The 18769-nt window shown below is 41.1% G+C and overlaps 1 protein-coding gene across 7 annotated transcripts in view; it reads left to right on the forward strand.

Annotated features, from left to right (window-relative positions):
• Nucleotides 1-18769, forward strand: part of RRBP1 (ribosome binding protein 1) — a 331988-nt gene that overhangs the window by 282784 nt on the left and 30435 nt on the right. For all 7 annotated transcript variants that reach the window (XM_086926921.1, XM_086926923.1, XM_086926925.1 and 4 more), the window contains exons 25-27: nucleotides 10213-10284; nucleotides 10845-10940; nucleotides 11828-11911. In XM_086926921.1, the coding sequence (XP_086783047.1) occupies nucleotides 10213-10284; nucleotides 10845-10940; nucleotides 11828-11911 (252 nt within the window). The remainder of the gene's footprint in view (nucleotides 1-10212; nucleotides 10285-10844; nucleotides 10941-11827; nucleotides 11912-18769) is intronic.

Consider the following 18769-nt stretch of genomic DNA (forward strand, 5'->3'; position numbering starts at 1 on the left):
CAAAACCTTGAAAATTCAATGAAAAAACCATTGGTTTTAGGCCATATATAGTTAGGGATTTGCATTTACAAAACCTTATTTTACTCGCATAAAACCATTGAAATTCCATATATAGTTAGATGCGCTAACTATATATCGCGCACCCGCAATCCACTGCTGATGATGTCACATATTACATCATTCATGACATGGTCAGTGACATCACTGATGACATCACTGATGACAACTGAAATGACATCACTGATGACATCTCATTTGACATCACTGATCACATCACTGATGACATCACTCATGTGATAATACAATGAACCTCTTCAGACTCTAATATAACCTTACATACACTCAGTATAAACAGACACTCACAGACTGTCACTCATCCATGGAGTTACTCACACACCTAGTCAGTCATGCAAAGAATCAATCACACCTCCATTTCCTCAACTATACAGTTATACACACCTTACTTATTCAAACATATTCTAACACATATTTACTCTCTTATACAATCCCTGATACAAGCTCACAGTGATCCATACAGCCACTCACACATTCACTGGCTCTTATCCACAGTTATTTATATATGCCAACTCTCACATGTATTGTGTTTTACATACGTATTTACTTGCACATGTAGCACTGAGATATCCATTCACTCACCAACACACCCATGCACAGTCAACCGCCCATATAGCTGTTTCCACATGCACTCTTGAACTCATACACCTAGTGAATCAACTGCTTACACATCTATGCACAGAGTCCCACACCTCCCAGCCACCCACACACACACACAGCCTCCCATTCAAATTCTTGGGCAACCAATCAATAACCCATATAGCCACTCTTATAGCTACTGATCAACACATGCAGCAGCTTACACAACAACAGACATACTGATGCACAAATTAAGACAGTTTAGTCACTAACCCATGCACTCAGTGAGACACATTTAATCACTCTTTCATACAGTCAGTCATGCACCTACTAAATTCTTCATCCAGACACTTATACATCCACTCATTCTTCAATATGTAAAACATATTTAAACTTTACAGAAACATAGTCACTGGATGTTGTCATCAGTGATGTCATCAGTGATGTCACTGACCATGTCATGAATGATGTAATATGTGACATCATCAGCAGTGGATTGCGGGTGCGCGATATATAGTTAGCGCATCTAACTATATATGGAATTTCAATGGTTTTATGCGAGTAAAATAAGGTTTTGTAAATGCAAATCCCTAACTATATATGGCCTAAAACCAATGGTTTTTTCATTGAATATATATATATATATATATATATATATATATATATATATATATATATATATATATATACCAAGAACTTCGTTGTTTGAACCAAGGAGACTGGAAACAAAATAACGAATCTGACCCATTCAGGTTGGTTTCAGCGCATATTTTTTATTCTTTGTGCACCCTCTTGTCCGCCATGACACGTTTCGGGCCCTGGAGCCCTTGATCACATGACATGGTCGTGATTCACCTTGTGATTTGTAGTGCAGGAACAGTCACATGCTCCCAAGCCTATAGAGATAAACAACATACTTCAGCCTAATCCAAAGTTTTAAAAGCATTCAACGAATTATTTACAATTCCATTTTCATGTGCTTTACTGTTTTCTTAACCAATTCCTCGTTTGTTAATACTCCAAAGACCTGTGCAAAATTCACAATACATAGGTAAAATATTTAAAAAAATATATATAAATATGTGCAAAATTGCAATCATAATATAATAAATATTTACCATAGTATCAGCAATGACATCTATATACACCAACATCAATTATAATATTTCATCATATATACACACCCTTTAAAATATTATAAAAATTTATTTTGTATAAAAGGGTAATTTTTGTGCAAAGTTGGCAAATAAAGTGCATATTTAGTCGCTAAACTCTGTTCATTGTGGAATTGAGTATAGTGAGAGGAAATTTAGATATACGGCCCAAGTGGGCTTTGTTAACTTTTGGATTACTGCTACTATACTGCTTGGGAAATTATGTGTTGTTCCTGTACATTAAAAAAAGAATTATGTGGTTTCCCCATAATGTGTGATTAAACTAATAATTATTAAAAACCTGGCAGTGCTAGATGGTTTTATTCGTTTGACGACTATAGTACCCCAGAATTTCTTATTGGGCCTATGTGTATATATATATATATATATATATATATATATATATATATATATATATATATATATATATATATATATATATATATATATATATATATATATATATATAATATAATATACTGAGAAAGACGACGTGCCGAAACTCGTCTTTCAGCGCTTGTTTGTGGCGAATAAAGGAAATGGATGTTTTGAGTAATCTATGAACTAGGGGACGAGAAAAAGGGTGGGGAGTGAAGTGAGGCGTTACAAAACGTAATTTTTCCATATTACATTTTTGGAAGGGGTACAAAAAAACAGTTGAACGGAATTTCACTAAGTTTGCCTGAAAGTTATAAATTTAGTCAGAAAGTATGCTTTTTGTTATTTGGTGTAAATCCGTACAGCCGTTTTTGCGAAATCTGCATTCATGGATCACTTGTCGTTTAAAAAATTGGTATATTTAGATAGTTGATCCCGCTGCACTCCCGTGGTACCGTAAGTTAAAAAAGAAGAAATTGAGAAATCTGATTGTTTGAGAGATTTATCCTTCCCTGTTTGTCTGTGGGACCAAGTGATCTGATACGCTGACTGCAACATGAAGAAAAGAGTTGTGACCACCATTACAGGACTCTGGGACTCTGTCTCCTTGTCCTAAAATTGAAAACCACATATAAGGGGCAGGGTAGGGGGTACCCTGGCTCCCTGCCTCTTCTTGGTGGAACCATGGCAATGGCCTGCTAAATACCTAATCTGAAATAGATTTTTAAGTGCACTTCTTCATTTGTAGACAGTAGCCAATTATAAGTCATACATTACCAGGGCTTATTGACAACTCTCTGTAGTGTGTAAAACTGCACACATATTCCTGAAATGAGCAGAATGGTGTGCACCATCTTAAGTGTTTGCAATCATACTGTGAATTGAACTGCCCGAGTCACCCACATATGATATATTCTACAATAATGTATAATGTCTCAGAATTTTCACAGAACTTTTGAAAATAAATATATGAACTTTATAAATCTCCAATTTATATAGAAATTATTTGCAGCACTGTCTAACCCTTTAACGTCCACATGTACACATGAACCAGCAGGTGAATACTATATCATAAGGAGAAGCCATAGCTTTTCTCAAACTTTTGGTAACAAGCCTTTGAATTAAGATGCAACATATTTGAAACACACCTTTTCAACTAGCACCATGTAATCTAAGTCTCCACCTTTCTTTGACGAAGTTCTTCTTGCAATTAAAACTTCACTTGTAGCTCAAGTGTGCACCATAACTGTGAGATATTGTGTTGTTGGTTGAGGGGGGAACCCCTACTCAAGCAACATCCACAATCCTTGGCAGGGTGAACTACAAAAAGTCACTAAAATAACCTGTGATTAACCCTCTGATTGCTAGGCACAAAAGTAGTCCGGCTTAATTGATAGGCAATGTATAAAGTATTTATGCAGTACTCAAACAGTAATAAAGTGAAAACACAACACAAAAAAATTCCCACACCATTTTCAGATAATAGGGTACAATTTTAATTAATTATTTGACACCAAAACTACTAAAATCCAATCCAGAAGAACCAGAGATAGGCAATTAAAAAAATGTGAGGTTCTCTCCTTCTTGAAGACAACAAAATAGATGACTGGGCTGTTCCTAGGGGAAGAAGGAAGGAGAAGGTCACTAGGGTATAAGGGCTAGTGCTCAATGGAGGACCACCCCTGGGTATCCAATTTGTTGGATATAAAGGCCTCACACACCCTTGCGAGTGTCATGCTTCATCATAGGCAATGCTCCTCGTTGGGCAGGCGGTGCAATGCCCAACGGGCTCACCTCAAAGAGGGGCTCTTTATCGGAGATCTTTTATCCAACTGCCTATGGGTGAAGTGGGGGTGAGGGGCCAGGACAGAGTAGATAGTGTGGGTGAGGATAAAATGTGGCACAAGGTACCGGGAAACAATTTTATTCTGGTGGTCCTCTGCCACAAGTAAAATCAAGGATAGCCGGTGCTCGTGGGAACTGTGGTTTCCCCGAGTGGACCGGGGCTAAAGTGCAAATGGTGTGGTCAACATGGTGACCACACTAGGGCCAGTTGTGCCTACCCTTCTCACCGGATCCGGACCCGGTGAGAAGGGTAGGCACAACTGGCCCTGACACAAGCAGTAGAAACCTTAACCTCTATGGCTTCTCCCTTGATGTCAGACCCACCGGGTACTGTCGACACCCCATAACTCTAACCTTTAGGCAAGAGCAGTGTCATACAGGTAGTACAACTTATGTGCTGTATTTTAACTGATACTAATCATTAGGTCATGTTTTGTAGATTGTAGTTTTTTATTAGGTCCTGAAGAATCGCAGTCAATTTACTAGAAGCGAGAAACATGTTGACCACACCATTTGCACTTTAGCCGTGACCTGATAAGAACCTCTTGGGAATAGCAAACTCACTCCAGCACAGGCCCGCAGGGCTCTGGCAGGTCCATTTGTTGGTCCAGTGCAGCAGGTCAGCTGGAAGTTGCAGGGAGACCTTTGGAGCTTGTTGTGTCCCTTTAGCTCAGAGTATGAGGCCAGCCAGCTGACCCTTGGAGTCACTTCAAGCCTGGGATCAAGGGTACAGGTCCAGTCTTTCTTCTGAGACACAGGGCATGCCTCAAGCAGCAGGGTAGTCCTCTTTCAGAAGGGCAGTCATTTGTCTGTACTATCCACAGGTCCAGGAGTGGGTCTAAGGGACCTATTTTTATACCTGCTACCCCTTTGAAGCTTCTGGAATTTCCCCACCCTACAGTCTGGAATTTCCTGCCTCCCTGCCCTGGTTCCAGTCTTTATGGAATCGCAATAGGCTAGTTTGAAGTCCTTTGTGTGTGAGCTGAGCCGTGTCTTTTGTAGCACAAATGTGACAAGTGAAAGCTCCAACCCTATCAAGTCAAGATGGCCCTTCCTGACAATACCCAGACCCTCTATTGTGGTACTGTCTGTGAGGAATATGCAAGGGCCATATGACAACTACACCTAGCCCTGTGACCCAGGATACAGGCTGTAGATACCAAATGGTTAGGACTAAAAAATGCAAACTTTCTAAAAGTGTGTTTTCAGAATTGTGACTTCATATTTGACTTTACCTTTGAAGAGAGTTTTAAACTAAAATTGCTCAGACACCAAACATGACTTTCATAGTTTCCTCAAAACACACAATAGCACATATTAAATGTAATAAGGTAACTCAGTGTTATCCTACGGGAGAAGTAGGCCTTGCAATAGTGAAAAACAAATTTGAGAGTTTTTAACTACCAGGACTTTTAAAACTTAGAAGTACATGCCCAAGCTTTTAAACACAATGCACCCTATCTTAGCGGTGACTTATTTGTACATAAAAGGAAGGTTTATGCCTGGCAAAATGTTTATTTTGCCAGACCAATCCTGCAGTTTAAAACTGTGCACCCAGGCTGCAATGGCAGGCCTGAGGCAGGTTTAAAGGGCTACTAAAGTGTGTGGCACATTTAGTGCTGCAGGCCCACTAGTAGCATTTACTATACAGGCCATGGGTACATGTGGTACCACTTTACTAGGGACTTGGAAGTATATTAAATGTGTCAATTGTGTGTAAGCCAATTTTACCATGTATGAAGGAGAGAGCACAAGCATTTCAGCACTGGTTAGCAGAGGTAAAGTGCACAGAGTCCTAAAACAAACAAAACAGAAGGGTTGAAAGCAAAAGGTTTGAGGGACTACCACCCAAGGGTATCATTTCTAACAATAGTTTTAACATAATCGATGAGACTTACCCCCAGTTCTAAACTGTTTCTCTTTGAGGGGCAGTAGCTTGGATGATGTCATCAGTGATATGATCAGTGAAGTCATCAATGATGTAATTAAAGATAACATCACAAATATTTTTATAGTCACACACACCACCACACACACGCCACCACTTAAATGCACATTCTTTCAACATGCTAAGTACAAATAACGAAGTAACTAAGGGAAATCTACACCATTCACATTTCACTCCAAAATTGAAATCTCTGAAAATGTCAAAGAAACGTCCTTGAGCCAGTGATTACAACACCAGGTCCTTATGTACAAAGTTTCCTGTTGAGAAATCTTAAATTGTGACATTTAAGGATTTGCAGTTTGCAATTTATTTTCTGGAATGCACAAAAAATTGATTTGGAAAAGGTATACCAACCTTTACTGAATGCATTTGTATTATGCCAGCTGACCTATGTATTAATAGGTTGGTTCACAAAATTCAGAATTGTAGTGGGTTGCAATTCGACCTACCTCATTAATATGAATGAGGTAGGTCGCAGACTATGACACCCCAACTATTGGCGACATTCACAGGCATGGAAACCTGCTGTTGTCAGCAGCCACCATATTTGCAATTGCTTATAAATAAAGCATTTTTTTTAAGTATCCAGTTTTCCTTAAAGGAAAACAGGATGTGTTTAAAAAAAATTCAAAATTACACAAACCATTTTTAGGAGCAGGCATTAGTCCCAGGGACCACTACCTGCTCCTTAAAAACTTTTTTTGTCAACATCCACTGATAGGAAGTGGTCCCTTGGGGGACTCCTTCCCTTTTGCAAATGTCATACCACTTGGTAAAAGATTAATCTTTTGCAACCGGATATCTGTCACAAAATATTAATACATCCCTAATGAAATTGGTATCTGGAAGCGATGCACACCCCTTCCAAATACTGATTCGGTATCTATTCCCAAAACCAAACATCTTATCGAATCACAAAATGGGTTTGGTGAATTAAACACAGGTTTGCAGTGGCAAGGCTGCAATTTTATGAATCAAAGCCTTACAGGCGAGGAAATAGGTCGGGACATGAAGGCCCCGTAGTCCAATCAAATATTCATCCTTGTGTGGGCGGTTCTGTAAAACCTGAACTATTGTCTTTTAAAAAAATATATATTGTTTCTTTTGTTTTGAAGAGGTCATAAAAGTTATCAAGTCACCTTACAATACATTCATAGAAAATAGCCTTCACATCTTCTTCTGACTCATCACTTTATGGCTTAAAAGAATAAAACCAAATATATGAATCAAATCAGTACGTCCAATTAAAGCTATTGGCAAAAAGTAACCTGATCTTATTAACAAGAGGTGAATAATTCACTGCAAATAAATCATTTGTATTCACTGTTGTGCAAATTCCTAAATACCACTTTTGTTTATAGTTGACCAGAGGATGGAATTCTAAAGATAGTGTCTATTGTGCTGTTGCATAATAGAATTTCGGTTTTTAACCTATCGATCTTGTAGCCACCTAGGGATTGAAATTGTTGGAAAATTAGAAAAAATATAATCTTCTGGTCTCCAAACTGGGTTTTAAAAATTGGGTCAATGTAGTCAGCGTATAGTTAGATTTTGTTAATTCTTCTTATAGGAGGCTCTATGTTCCTGTCGGCACTTATGACTATAGCGAGTGGTTCTATGAAGAGAGCAAAAGGCATGGGGGAGAGAGGGGACAGGTTTGTCTTGTTCCCCTATTGATCTTACAGAAGCCTATATCTACTTAATTTATAATTAGTAGACCTATTGTAGCTTTATACATTCTAGTTATGATTAGTGTAAAACCAGTGGGGAAACCAAATTCCTTACCAATAATAAAAAGACTCTCCCACCAGACCAAGCCAAATGCCTTCCCGGAATCTAACCATGCTTGGATGGGGATTTGTTTTTGTTTAAAGTAATCTAGAGCCTCAACCAGGTATTTTGTGTTGGGGGACACTTGTCGGCCTGAAATAAAGCAGCATTGATCTCGGTTGATAATTGTTCCAACAATTTTACTCCTACAATTTGCAAGCACTTTCATCTCCATCTTATAGTCAACATTTAAAAATACTAATCGGTCTATAAGAGTTATGTTCCCTGCACTTACTTTTCTTTAAAAAACTAACCATCATTGCTATATGAAATCTTCGAGGGATTTTACCACCACTAATAATGTGATTGGCTAGCTTTACTATTTCAGGGTTCAGAACAAATGCAAACTTCTTATGTAGTTCGGCCAGTATACCATCCCCGTCAAAATCCTGGTTACATATGCCTATATTAAGGTTATCCAGGCAGGATTTGTCTTTTTTTACATTTTGTTTTCAGGTGTGCAGTCTTATTTGCAGTAAGGGATGAAATCACATTACGACCATCTGAAAGTGATTTTGTTCAATGCTAATGACCTGAACAATAAACGCAAGGCTAGAACAATTGAGGGTTGGCTGAAAGGTCATTACCCAGATAATTCAGGAAACATATTTTCGAGAAAGGGTAGAGCAGAGCTGTACAATGTTTAAGCAGTGGGCTGCATTCGATCGCATTTCATGTTCAAGGACTGGTCATGGGAAAGTTGTTATTTATATAAAAAAAAATCTTCAATATCAGATTCTCTTCCTAAACCGATGGAGAGAATATGGGCCTTGATCAACGGCTTAATTAATAGTTTTAGAACAACTGGTGCAAAAATGTATGCCTCAATAGTAGATGATCCAGCTCCCTTGATAGTTATACCAGACACTTATAACTATTCCTGGAAAATTGATTCAGAGAGGGGATTTCAATTTTCTCCCCAATCCCAGTGCTTGACTCTTCAACAAATGAATGCAAACAAAATGCGCTCCAAATGACAATGTCCATGTCTGAATATATGAAGAACTTAAATTTGTCTGATCTATGGGGAGAGAAATTTCTGACGAGGCACGAGTATTCTTGTGTCTCAGAAAGGTATAAATCTGCAACAAGGTTAGATTGCTTTATCTCCTCCTGTGAATTAGGCTTAATTAGTTACAGCCACATACCATATTGTTTTTCTGACTACTTTTTTTTTGTGATGGTGGTGACTGGGATTAAACTAGACAGGCCAGTTGGTATACGGAACTTCAGTAAAGTGAAATTTGAAGTCGAAGTTAGGTGCTCGGAACCTCTGTTAACATAGTTTTAAATTGAATACAAACATAGCCAGTGTGGGAATAGTTTGGGATTTGTTTAAAGATTTCATTCGCGCTTGCATAACTTCTAGAGGTACAATGGTAAAAAGGCACCACACAGACTAGAGAGAAGGGTTGCAAGCTGCAGTGAATCAGGACATTGACAAGTTAAGAATTAAATCCCATACAAACAAACTGAACCTTAGGAAAGCTAAAAGCCTAATGTAGAAGTACTATTTTGAGAAAAGATATATCTCTCGTAATGCGTATCTGCAAAAGATAAATGAAGAAAGTGAATATGCAGGCCGGTTCCCAGCATGGCAAGTTCTTAGAGGTTGAAACAAAAACACCAATCTCGGGTCACGGTCCTATATGTTATGTTATTTCTGGAGTGCAGAGGAAGCTTATCTAATACTGTATTTGAGCTGAGGGGGCTGAATCTAAACAGTGGATAATTTCAAATTCTGGTACTACGCCCCTCTGCCTATACACGCCCCAATGGCAGATGTGCGCTTGGCATATACCAAAGTAATTATATGTTAACAGAACATTCCAAAAAATAAAACCTAGTAAAGAACCCCTCGAATACAATCCTATTGTAAATACAAGAGTGATTTTTTTTAAAAGCTGCCTGCTTGCCTCTAGATCTTTCCATTACTCTACGGTGGCCTGTTCAGTTGATGGGGTTGCAATGTCCTGATGCCTGCCTTATCCTTCAGCAACCGAGATGAACATAGCGGTGAAGGCAAACTATCATTTAAGAATGCATTTTTTGGGGGGATTCAATTCAAGCATAAACACTGCATTTAGTATTCTACAGTACAAGTATGATGCAAAAAGGTACTGTACAGTACCAAAGAATAAAATCAATTTTCCACATTTTCGTCCAAATACTCCATTTATTATCTGTGGTATAAAATATTCCTCATTGTCCTGTTTTCAAGTCTTATGTGCTGGGGGTTTTGTGCCGAAGTTTGTTTGGCGTGTTGACGGATATTTCTTCTTTTTACTGTACAATAAACAAGTTGTATATCATAATATTGCTAATGATGAATCTGATTAGCAATGTGAGCCTTGTTGACCGGTTTAACATATTGTCTTATTATTGTTCTGTTAATATTTAAAGGCACAAAACCAAATCCAGTCTTTCGAGGAAACTGTGGAGAAGTTGAAGTTGGAACTCCAAAACACTGATCAGGTTTGAGTTCAGATTATAAACTTCTTATCTCTGAATCTCCTGCTTCCACGAGTACAAAAAGGACACTTGATAATGGTTTCCAGTGCACCTCCCATTAAAATAAGCAATTGCAAAACCAGTTATATTCTGTGTCAAAACCATATTTTAAAGGACAGGCTCCACCCACCACTTTTCTGAACATTGCATTGTGTGTCGCACACATACCTAAAAACAGACACTCACCCTCTCTCACACACACTCGCTGGGACATACGTTCACGCACTCACACCCGCACACAGACATACACTCACACACCAACAAATAAACACACACTTCCACACACACTCTCTCTCCTTTTCCACTTAAAATATAATAGCAATAAGAGCGAAGAATGGCAGCTTCGAAGAGTTGAATGATAGCACTCTAATTTGGAAATGAGTGATTGAATTCGCAATGGAAACAGTGAACTCACTTAATGATTTAGGGATTTTGTATTTTCTGCACTTCGACTAACAAAAAATGTGTTCGGAAGAACTTACCCTTTACCTTGGCGTGAAATAACGTAGATTTTCTTTCCATAGTTGAAGGAATGCATCACCCTTTTGGAGTCTCAGCTAGATGCTCAGATGAACTCCGCCAGCTCAGTGTGCCAGAACTATTCACAGGAAGTTGAAAGTGTAAGTGTGAGTTTGGGTGATGGAGCAACATGCAGCATACGTTAAAGGAGATGCATTCTAATGGCCGATTCACAAAACTTTTTCTATAAGTAGTTTTGTCTTACTGAGTTTAAGTATGCCTTGGTCATGAATGTCCAGGAGTAAGACTAACTTTCTCACGATTTCTAAGAGCAAGCGTATCTTGCTCCTCGTAACTACTGAGTTTTGTGGAATCATGCCTGGTTTTCACTGTAACCAGTTCTTTAAATGGAAATGATAATAGTGCTGGTACTCACTCTGCTGGGTACCTGTTTGCTCATGAGAAGTGCCAGTATTCTCTCCCATTAAATGTATTGCAGCAGTGCGGAGAAGTGTAAGCACTCTCCCTTTCAAATTGAAGAAGTGCAGGCACTTAGTACCGGACCACACCTGCCCATTCAAAGCACTGACTGTAACTCGCACAAAATGAAGAAGTAAGGCATAAATACTTAGAGAAATTGTTGTATTTTACACAAGCATTAAACTATGCTGCTCAGTTCTACCTACAGTTGCACTTGCCTGAACACAGCAAGAGTTGGGGGAACAGTGTGACATGGTTGGGGGATGCGGACTGCCCTGTTAAAACAACTGGTAATTACTAGGGGTTAAATCATTGCACAGAAACAGTCCCACTTTGTTGGTCTCTCGCTTAATAGCACAGTCTCTGGACAATTGGAAAACGATCTAAGCTAGCAGTGCGGCAAGTAGAAATATATGTCCATATGCCCATTAACCCTATGTATCTGTCCGTAAAATTGTTTTCTGAGACTGTTATTGAGTTGTAGTTTGAAACTGTATCATTGTAAAAATAATATGAAATACTTCACTTGATGTTGCAAGTTTAAGGTAATACATTGGTATTTTTAAAGTTACGGCAGCTCCTTCAAGAATCACAGGAACAGCTTGAGTCCGCAAAAAATGAAGCACGGAAGCAAAGCAAAGAACTTTCTTTGGTAATGTAAAATCCTGTTAACTATTTACGCAATTAAAACACAATTTTTCATTCGTTTTTCATTTGCTCATAACAGCGACACAGACTGACAGATTTTTACGGAACTTTCGAAAGCGTTTGGTATGCCCAGGTACTTGGATACCAAAAGCTGTTAAGCTTGCAATATAAACTGGATTTTTGTATAATTGGCTTTTACCAGCAAATTAGCAGACTATATACATTTTAGCACTTTAAATGGTAAGGTTTTTCTCCCTCTGTGCAGAGCCGCTTTCTATATTTTGGGTAGATAGAATTTAGGCCTTCAGAACATTTTCTACACATGGGGGATTCATAATGTACCCCTTGGTTTGTGGTGCCTCCTGGCCTGAAAGAAATTAAAAAATAGCAAATATGTGGAAAAAGCCATGCAAGTAAGATTTCTTGCCCTCAATATGGCATCAAGTTTGTTGTATGAAGATCGCTCATTTGCAGGAGTAGACTGAACTAAAACAAAATCATTTTTACCACAGTTTTTGTATTATTCTTAGTGGGGGCTAATAGTTTCTAATTTTGAAATTACTGTCCATTTTCATTGTGTGGAGGAAAGGAGAATATACATAGAAAGTTATACGTTTCTGGAAAGTAGACACAATTCTTAATCCAGCAAGTTGTCATTTATGTAGATTGCTCATGGTTTTCACACCTAAATTAATCGTTGAAAAGAAAATAAGTGAAGAAGCAGTAAAAAATATGTAGGTATTTTCATCTGTTTTTTTCACTAAAGGTTAATCCATAAAAGTGAAAAAAGTTACGTCTGTCAGATGCCTGTTGAGATACATAGTGTTTGTTTGTTGTCCAAAAACACACTATTCCCAAAAGCATCAACCAAGCTGCAGCTCAGTTTTGTTCATTGTAGTTCAGCCATTCATCAATTCATAATTTGAAATACCCAAGTGCACATTATGGAAATGTAAAAATTGTGGATTTGAACCGTAAAGATACTCTGGATGGAAGTAGCTGAGGTATTTGCCCCGCAATGGACCACTGAGTGCACCACCTTGGTAAGGCGGGTGACTAATACCTTAGCAAGAATTCTGACTTCTAGGGAGTTGGGTGGATAAAAACCACAGTCCTATAGGGGATAGTCTGGCTTAAGGATCACTACAATTGTTTCCATCAAAAGGTCGCAGGGAAGCCTTCTCCTTTCAAATGCCCCTTCATACATCACCAAGAGGTGTGGGATCGATGGGGAAACGTATATTTAAAAAGCCGTAGAGGTGGAAAACCTATTTGAGCCCAGGGTCTTCCTATTAGGGATAGATGAGATTGCTTGCTGGATCTCCTCTGCTGTAATTGAAAGATCTAGGTCCTTGCTCTCTGCTGCCTAACGAAATCTCCGTGGCAGATCCAGATGATAGGATCATCTTGCTCAGTGGGAGGAGGTTCCAGCTGAGCATACAGAGTTTTAAAGTCCCAGGTGGTCTGCCCCTCTAACTGTTATCTGGTTTGAGGTCCTCAGTTTGGCCACTAAACTGCTGGGGTGGTCCGCAGATGTGAGCCATAGAAGTAGTTTGCCTGCTTTATCTCCCATCTTATATGTCCTCCCCTGAGACTTTAGCCAATCAAGTTGTGCTGTAGCTAAGAGCTTCCATAGTAATGTTGTGGTGTGGTTCCTATAAATCTATATAGGATCTGCGCGTTTAGACATCAACTGTGGGACTGGTGTCCAGACTGATTCCAAACACCCCCACCGGATATGTTCACCAGTATACCAGCTAGCTCACAGTGCCACTATGAACCTCTCTTAACAAGGAGAGAATAGTTTCTGGCAACTATCGAACATGACAACCCCTTCCCTTCCGGGATTGTGGAAACAGTACAGTGCTTTTCGCTCAGTCACTCTTGCTCACTTTTGTCTTCAGATAGATACACAGAATAAACTATGGGGACGTTTTCAATAAGCATTTATTGAACCAGCGCCATTCTAGTGTAAAATATTTGTGCAGCAACAACCAAAAGACAGAAACAGATAAAACTATTCTAGGCACCAAAAGAGTAAATGGCTGGTAGATGTCCACCATAATGCTAAAACAATAGATATATGGAGGTATATAGATGCATGCCAATAATAATGCATACTCCTACAATGCTAACCCTAACAAGATGTATCTAAATGTAACTAGCATGTATGTAGGTGTATAGCCAAGAATCCCTCTAGGATAAAATTAACCCCATTAGGTGGTGTGGGAGAACGAAGGACCCCGACTCGGTCTCCAAAAGGACAACCCCCGAGGGATGTCGGACCACTGCGTGCTGGAGTGTCAGTGTGTAGGAACCTCAGCGTCTTGCGTCAGTGTGTCAGCATGAAAGTCTTTTCTCCTCTGCCTGCCCCAGCAAAGATATGGTGTTTATATACCAAAAATGTTCCCTAAGGGGTTCTACCTTGCAGTGTCATGTCGGCCGTGGATGATGAAAGGGATGACCCTTATACATAGTTATTATGCAGAAGATGGTAATCCTGCTGTGTTTCTGAGGAATCCTCATGCATAATAAATGAGGCTAGTTTTTGAGGGAACCACACAACATTTATGCAGTACCTAACTAGGTAAAAGGTCAATACCAAAAACCATTATGTAGTACAATGACAGGGAAAATGTAGGTGAAAGGTTAGGTGACTACCCAGGCCTATCTTGGGGTACATTACAAATCATAACAGTGTGAAGCGGGCCTGATCAAGACTAAGTTACATGTCTGTTGCAGGAGAGGCCAGCATCTCATGGTCTAGTTGTGCGATCTCACTCTCCACACAGAACAGCTCACTCTCCCTGTGTTTAGTTTTCCAGTAGATGTATGAGCAAGCCCATCCTCTAAGGGCTGTTTTGAAACCTAGCATGGTTGGTGTAGAAGACTCTACCCCTTTCAAGCTAAAAGTAATCCGTGATTGTAGTTCAGAGCTGTTCCCTACATTTACCATCTAAGATGTACCAGGCATTTGGCCGCCCCGGTCACTGACCCACCACCACCCACTGTCAACAACACCATGTGGGATCCAAAAGGCCTGTTGGGAGAATATGCATCTGGGTGATGGATCTCTTAGGGAGGAATCAGGAAGTAGTCTGTTCAGGAAGCGGTACCATGTTGGGAGGGGTTGTATGTATATTGTCTTCTGGTTTGTTGTGTTATCTCCAGATGAGCAACAGTCCCAGCACTTTGGCCCATATCCGAAGGAGCGTGGATCGAGGAGCCTGTGAAAGAGAATTTGTGCCATGCAGTGGGTCTATCACCACATTAAAGTTCCCCCTTTCGATGTAAAGCTCAGTGAGGCGGTAGTCAACAGTTGTGATAGCGCCTCCAGGGTCGAGTTTAGTAGGTGTGTGGGGCGTATACATTACCAAGCAACCATGCCAACTCCTCCTTGGTCCCAAATATCATCTCAAACCACCCAAGGGGGTCAGTGGGGACTTCATGTACCACCAAGGGGAACATTTTCCTGAGCAATCTTGCCACTCCTCAAGAGCCCCTAGTGTGTCCCAAATGATATAACCTCGAGTAGCCATGTCTTCCTAAGAAGGAACATTCTGTGCCCAGCAAGTGTGCCTCCTGCAACATAAGAACCACTGGGTGTTGTCTTTCAGCATAGGCGATGGTAGCCCCCTGTTCAGTGTTATAATTCAGCCTGTTCCCATTCCAAGTGACTATGGTGTGCCCCTCCCTCCTGAGGATCCCGCATCTAGGACTGAAAGCATTGTAACTGGTGTTGCAAGATGTGTGTCTGAAGGTGACTTGTGTTAGGTCCGGCACATTGAATATGGTTAACAAAACCAAGGAAACTCAATCAAAACCCTGATTTAGTGTTGCAACCAGAAGCGACCTATCACCCTTCCGTTCTTCCTCCCTAACCCCCCACCCCCGCTTGAGGTATCTGTCGCCCAAAGAAAAAACTCGACGGTAACACCCAACAACACATAATAACAATTCAGGGGGTAGGTTTGCCATGGCACCCGGTCTGTAGCACCAATCAACGCGTTGTGTCCACAGGTTATGAGGGCCCAAGTGGCCAATGTAGACCATCATACCTCCTCCTCTGCTTGTCTGGGGAGCCTTCTACTGATGTTGGTCATAGTTGCCTAATACAGCATCACCTCCTCCGATCTGTGTCTTTGCCTGTTTTCTCCTGGTGCGCCGGTGTAACTGTCACCATGAGTTGGTGTAGCTAGAGGTGAGTATCGCCTGACCAAAGTTTAAGTGTTGCTCTGCCAGGACAAAGCTCTTGCTGGGGTGTCAAATAACCATGTTAGGTCATTGTAGATTTTTTTATATAGTGCAAACTAGACATGAAAGTATCTGAGCACTTTACATGAGCACCAGTTAATTTACAGATGGACACATTCATTTTTTTTTTTTCAGGCACAGGGAGAGTAAGTGATTTTCCCAGAATCGCAGGATGTTAAGGATCCCTGCCGAGACTCTAACTAGGTTCCCCAACTTCAAGGTCGACCGCCCTGGCCATTAGACCACATCCTCTCCCCAAGGTGCACTGGGTATTGCAGTATATACTTAACTTGCATGGCTCTGAGGTTCTCCTTGACCGCTTGGACGGTGCAATGCTGCTGGTGAACTTTCATTGTGTAGTCCAGAAAAAACACAACCATGGCCCCACCACATAGCAGTCTGCCCAATTTCAAAGCTTCTCTGAGGATGACATCTCTGTCCACATAGTTTAGGATCTTTGCAATGATTGGTCTGGGGAATGCCCCTGGGGGCGGCCTTGCTGCCAAAGACATATACACGCACGCCACCAAAAAGCATGTACACAATTCCGATTTTGGGAGCCATGATTGGAGCCAGTCTGGTGTGAAGCTGGTGGGACAGGGTCCTTAAATACCCCCAAGAACCCCAACTATGCAGATATTGTTTCTTCTCGACCTGTCCTAGCCTCCAATTGCCACACCCTGTATTGGAGTGTCACAAGCGTGGTTTAAGGGTTTGATCAGATCTTCAACTTCAGAAAGCCACCCTTCCTCCTTGGTTACCTGCTTGACTGTGTTGCAGAGTTCCTGCAAGAGCAGGGACAGGTATAGACTTAGTATGCAAATCATGCCCTCATGTGAAGTTCTAGAATCTTATATGGCCTGGAGTATGGAGGAGGTAGAGGCTGTTAGAGCACTGGCAGGCAATGACCCCTCCACGTGGCTCTCTTGTTTATCCTCCATGGGTCAGGTGAACTTTGCGATCTTCCCCTGGGTTGGGGTTGCTGCTCTATTTTTGCCTATGGTGTCCTGCAAGTCTTTTAAGATCGACTGGACTCAGTTTTTTGACCTCTGTACGGGACCACCCCCAGAAGTGTTATCCAACAAAATGTTCCACTGTCCACCGCTAATGCCTCCTCTTGAAGACTGGCCGACAAGAACTCTGGCTTGCGGGTGCCCAGGCCATTCACATGGTGGCCCCCACTGCCATCATCACTGCCCAGGCCCACAACAATGTGTTCTCCTAGGGAGGCGGTGGGGGCTTCTCACCTCCAGTCTCGACCTCTGATTGCAGCACTGCCTGGAGATTCAAACAGTTGCTGAACGGTGAGGCACATTCACTGCCTGCCATGCCCTCAAAAGTAGGCCAGTCAGGCACTGCTAGCCCCAACTTACACCTCTCCCTCTCTCCCTCTCTCCCTCCCTCCTCCCTCCTCCCTCCTCCCTCCTCCCTCTCCCTCTCCCTCTCCCTCTCCCTCTCCCTCTCCCTCCCCCCTCTGGTTCCGTCTCCCTCTCCCTCTCCCTCCCCCCTCTGGTTCCCTCTGATGCTTGAGGCACCAGCATCGCTGTATCGGCAAGGGACCACGGCTGTGGGCCCCTTGGTCTCCTCTGGAAGGTCACTGGTCTCCAATCGCGGTGTTTGCTCCTCTCACTGCGTGGGCTCCTTGTTGTAGGTCGGCACTCCATTCAGGGCCCCACGACCAGAGGAATGGGGATTGCTTGTGCCTGAGGGAGACAGTAAAACTATTCCTTGTTTCTCCACACCAGCAAAACTATTCCTTGTTTCTCCACACCAGCCGGTGTCCACTAGCGCAAGATTATGCCAGATTGCACGGGGGTCGGTAGTGAAGTTACGAATTTTTGGACCGCCATCTTTGCCAATTGACCATTCACATATCATGCTAATTCTACTTGACTTTGTAAATTGAATTCCCTCTTGCACATAACCTAAATTCCATGAATCAGCCTTGCTTTTAGTAGTCCTGAGCTAATATGAAAATTCACTTTTCAGCCAATAGACAAATCACAAATCACTGTTTGTTTTCTTCTCTTCTTTCTTTTATTTCATTCGTTGATCGTTCATAAAACCTCCTAGCCGACACGTGTTTCGTCTGATATGGCGTTAATCCACAGGTGAACGCCAGGAACCCGACTCTGAAGAAGACGAGATATCGTCACAGGAGGAAAATACCCGACTAATACTGTTTGGAGAGAGACTGATTTTACCTATTACCTACGGGCCAATACTACCGAAAATAGATTAAGAGGACAACTAAACCCCATTGACGGTGTGGCAGGGGTGCTAAACAGGAGATTAGAGGCCGAATTTACTCATTTAAGCCTTGAAGAAGTCTGTGGATTAACGCCATATCAGACGAAACACGTGTCGGCTAGGAGGTTTTATGAACGATCAACGAATGAAATAAAAGAAAGAAGAGAAGAAAACAAACAGTGATTTGTGATTTGTCTATTGGCTGAAAAGTGAATTTTCATATTAGCTCAGGACTACTGTTTTGTTGTGTATCAGGGCATTGACTGGTTCATGCCTGTTGTGTTTAGATTGGTGGTCTAAACTTTGTCCTTGGAGCTTTCATATATTTTCTTATCCTGACTATTATCACTGTTACCCA

Source organism: Lissotriton vulgaris, chromosome 6 (assembly GCF_964263255.1).
Source record: "Lissotriton vulgaris chromosome 6, aLisVul1.2, whole genome shotgun sequence".
Classification (NCBI taxonomy): domain Eukaryota; kingdom Metazoa; phylum Chordata; class Amphibia; order Caudata; family Salamandridae; genus Lissotriton; species Lissotriton vulgaris.